This window comes from Seriola aureovittata, chromosome 6 (genome assembly GCF_021018895.1).
Source record: "Seriola aureovittata isolate HTS-2021-v1 ecotype China chromosome 6, ASM2101889v1, whole genome shotgun sequence".
Taxonomy (NCBI): Eukaryota; Metazoa; Chordata; class Actinopteri; order Carangiformes; family Carangidae; genus Seriola; species Seriola aureovittata.
Window position 1 is genome coordinate 11,271,270 of NC_079369.1, and position 3,870 is coordinate 11,275,139.

At 37.2% G+C, this 3,870-nt stretch overlaps 1 protein-coding gene across 1 annotated transcript; it reads right to left on the minus strand.

Moving 5' to 3' along the window:
• Positions 1 to 225: 225 nt before the first annotated feature.
• Positions 226 to 3,595, minus strand: ccl25b (chemokine (C-C motif) ligand 25b). The gene is made up of 5 exons (XM_056377552.1): positions 3,492 to 3,595; positions 2,951 to 3,064; positions 1,158 to 1,275; positions 785 to 908; positions 226 to 686 (listed from the first exon to the last, which is right to left on the minus strand). Exons 2-4 carry the CDS (start codon positions 3,012 to 3,014, stop codon positions 785 to 787), a joined length of 306 nt encoding a protein of 101 aa, XP_056233527.1. The 5' UTR covers positions 3,015 to 3,064; positions 3,492 to 3,595; the 3' UTR covers positions 226 to 686.
• Between the last annotated feature and the right edge of the window lie 275 nt (positions 3,596 to 3,870).

The window sequence follows — 3,870 nt, forward strand, 5'->3', positions numbered from 1 at the left end:
TCAGTTATTGGCTCAAGTTGATGCCAAATATAAACTAATTGAGAGATTACTGGAATACTTGAAGTTTCCCCCCCCTTAAAACACACCACACAAACACACACACACACACACACACACAGACACAGACAGTCCAAAATCAACATTGGGATGACCAAATTCGAAACAAATGATACAAAGCAGCTTGATGTTGACTGTTTTTCTGATGAATTATTATAAAACCCAGAGTCTTTGTTTTGTTTTTTTCTTTATTTGATAGAGAAAGATACAAAATGCAATAATACAAAAATATGGGAATTTGTTCTATATAAAAAAAAAAACTCTCAGCTTAATCCCATATGTATGTGTAACATATACATCGCACACACTTTTACACACATACACACACAAACATTTCAAAGCTGCCAAATAGTGGCTCATTCCTAGCTGGCTCTTAATATCAAAAAACAGTGAACAGTTACATAGGGATGGCTCATATAAATGAATTACGCAATAGTGGCTATAGCATATGGTAAGTAGTTACATGTTTTAGTGAACCATGTACATGATTTAAATCCTCTGTCAGCAACAGGAAATTCCTAATCTACTGAAACATAATCCATCTGTGCACAGGTGATATATGATGCATGAGAGGTAACAGCTGCTCTCCTCTTTTCCCATTCTTCTCTTCTTTCTCTCCTTTGAGGAGTCTACAAAGACAAAAGTTTTATGATGAAGAATTTGCACGGTCAGTGGGTCAGTAAAGTATTAAATTGTCAGTGTGTAAGTATGTTGTGTAACTTTTTACCTATTTCTTCAATCGATTATCCACAGTCCTGAGCATGTCCTGGACCCAACCATCCATCGGATTGGCGCAGACAGTCCGCGTTTTTTTATTATATTTTTGTGAACGCCTCTTCTTCATCAGAAACCTGCACATATTACAAATTATGTAATGTTGTCAGGCTCACTGCACAATTTTCATGAGCAACCAAAGACACGAGTGTGCACATTAAAAAGTGATGCTGTAACTTTGGATCAGTCACTTCAGTCACAGTAAGCAGGCTGTTTCTTTTTCCATTGGTCTTTGCCAAATTATTATAGTGGGAAGTTTTATCAATGTATAAACAAAATGTTCAGTAAGAGCCAAAATTGAGGAGGCATAAACCTTTGTTACTTACACAACAGCTCTGATGTTGCAATCACCATCTGTTTCCTGCATCCTGTAACTTTCGATGTTTCTCTTTGCACTTGCTTTAATTCGCCGAACATAGCCAAGGCAGCAGTTACCATATGAGCCTGGGGAAGACACGAAGTTAGTGAAAGTTAAAGAGATAAACCCCCCCTCTTAAAACTGTCACTGTCAAGGAGATATGTGTGCACTCTTGTTAGTGTCTCAAGAGAAAACAGTGCAGCTCAATTTGAACTTGTCGTTTTGATGTCTGTGTTTACTGGAATGACTGTAACCTTATGAATAAAAAGTGTCAAAGTGAACACTCTTTAGTCCTGATGTTGTCAAATGTTTGTAATTTGTAAACTACTGACTCAAAGTAACCAGAAAAATCATAATCATGGGTTTCACAAATCAAAAATTCAATAATCTATCATGAAATTATTATTCTGAGGTGAAGCCAACATCTCCCATCTTCACCATCCCTGCCTCATTAACACAGTTGGTTGTGGTTCTTTCAGGACATCATTAGTTTATGTAGACATTGAGATACCATGTATATTTTAGTCATTATATCTCTATCTCATTATATATTTCTACTATCAGTTTTGTTTACTACAAACTTGGCAGCAGATTTTGCAACATGAAGAGATAAAAGGTGAACAAAACCTGATTTTATCAGAAAGTTATCTCCCCATCAGGGCTGTAGCTGTGATTGAAGATACTGATGTTATGTCTTTGGTACTTTATTTCTGAGACTTTTGAGGTTTTAGCAACTTGGGGGGTGTCTACATCTGACACAAAACACGGAGGATATTTTATATGCTCATAGATAAAGGATTCATGATTTTTTGAAAAGACATTTAATCCTGGCAATATGGAGAGGGCTTTGAAACAGATTTAGACCTTCATGTTGGGAAATGATTATTTGAGAAAATGAAGAAACACATAAAATGTCCAAATAATAATAATAATAATAATAATAATAATAATAATTGCATTGGCTTAGTGTTTTTTGTTGTCAAAATTTACTGAGGTGGGGAGTGCATTGGGGGGACACAGACTCAGTTTTTGTAAGGATACAGTCCCGCTTGATCAGTTCATCTCAGTGGTCATTGGGTTATTAGGTATTTAATTTATTTATCATAAATTTATATAACATAATTTCTTAAATAGTTTAACAGGCATATTTTATTTTAACTGTTTTTTTTTGTTTTTTTTCATACCATGTTCTCTTACTTAACCATCTGGTCATTTATCTTTGACCTTGTAGTCTGCATGTGAAGTTCCAAATAAAGTTACCTCTGCTACATTAAAATGCCAGCTTTCTGAAGACTATTTGGGGCTAGAATGAAGCCCCAGATGATTGGTTGCCATATATCAGCATCTCAGTGGTGAGGTACTGATGTTGTTTGATAAAGAAATTGTCAGTTTTACTCAGGTGTCAACGCAATGTGTCCATGATCAAAAATTCCCTATTTGTGCTGTGATTTGCTGATTGGGAGATGTTTATCTTTACTTAATTGAAATAATGTATGCTCTTTTGTACTTTTAAAACAGGTCACGAGATCACCACATCATAGTGGTCTCTAAGAGCAAGCCAAGACAGATTACACTTTGGTATGAAATGTGGTTAATGGTTTTCAGCAGAATAATTCACCTCATTGAAAGATGGGATTTAGTAATAACATAAAAAGGAATCTGGATTTTAAAATACAGCTGAAACCAAATCCATGCCATCTACATTTTGCAGTTATAATATCATAGTTGGGGTGTGAATCACATCCAACCTGTTCCTCTTACCTTGTGCCAGACTCAGGTACATGCTGGTGAGGAGCAGAAGGAAGAAAAGAGCTTGAAACTTCATGGCTGCTGTTGCTGCTGCTGCTGCTGCTGCTGTTCTTGTTGTGTGGCTCGCTGCACAGAGACAAACAGATTAAATAAAAAACCAGACCAAAACAGAAAATTGGAAGCAGAGGAGGAGGTGGAGACTTCCACCCCCTCTGCCTTGTGAACTTTGGCTGTTGATGTTCTCCATCACAAACCCCCCATCTGTGCTCTTGTGAAAGAAAAAGGGTTTTTCTATGACCCCTGATTAAAAATATTTAAATCCTGGTTTCCCGCTGTGTGCAGCTGTTTCATCTCCAGCGTTCTGAGTGTTGTTTTACTGAAACCAGGCGAGTTTGTGATGAATTATGGCTGGATTCCCCTCCCTGCACCTATCTCTGACACCTTATTAAACTCAGTACTCGGAGTGCACAACAACATGTCTGTAAAGTCCAGATTTCAAAAGCACCAAGAATAACATGAGGGAACAGTTTCCTAAGCATGCAGAGAAACATACCTGTTCACATTCACTTTTTCACAAGATGTCCTGGGAGGAAAAAGCTTTATCCAGTGCAGCTTGTGGTGGCTCTCTTATAGCGGACCCGAAAAATCTGCCCTCCCCCAACACTTTGTCCTTGACACACCTCTTCAACACTCAACAGTTTTACAGTTGCTCAGTTGACGCACAGATTCACTGAATCCCACAAAGCAAATTAAACTTTTTACAACTCTCATGATATTTGTAAGCAAGGTAATCTATACAGTGTATCTTATTCAAAATAAAATTAAACTGGGGTTTTTCATTGCTCTGGTCTAAGACTGACACATTGATTACCAGTGGTGTGTTAGTTATTATCATGTTCTCATTTCTGATGAGGGACATGAGAGTAATCCTG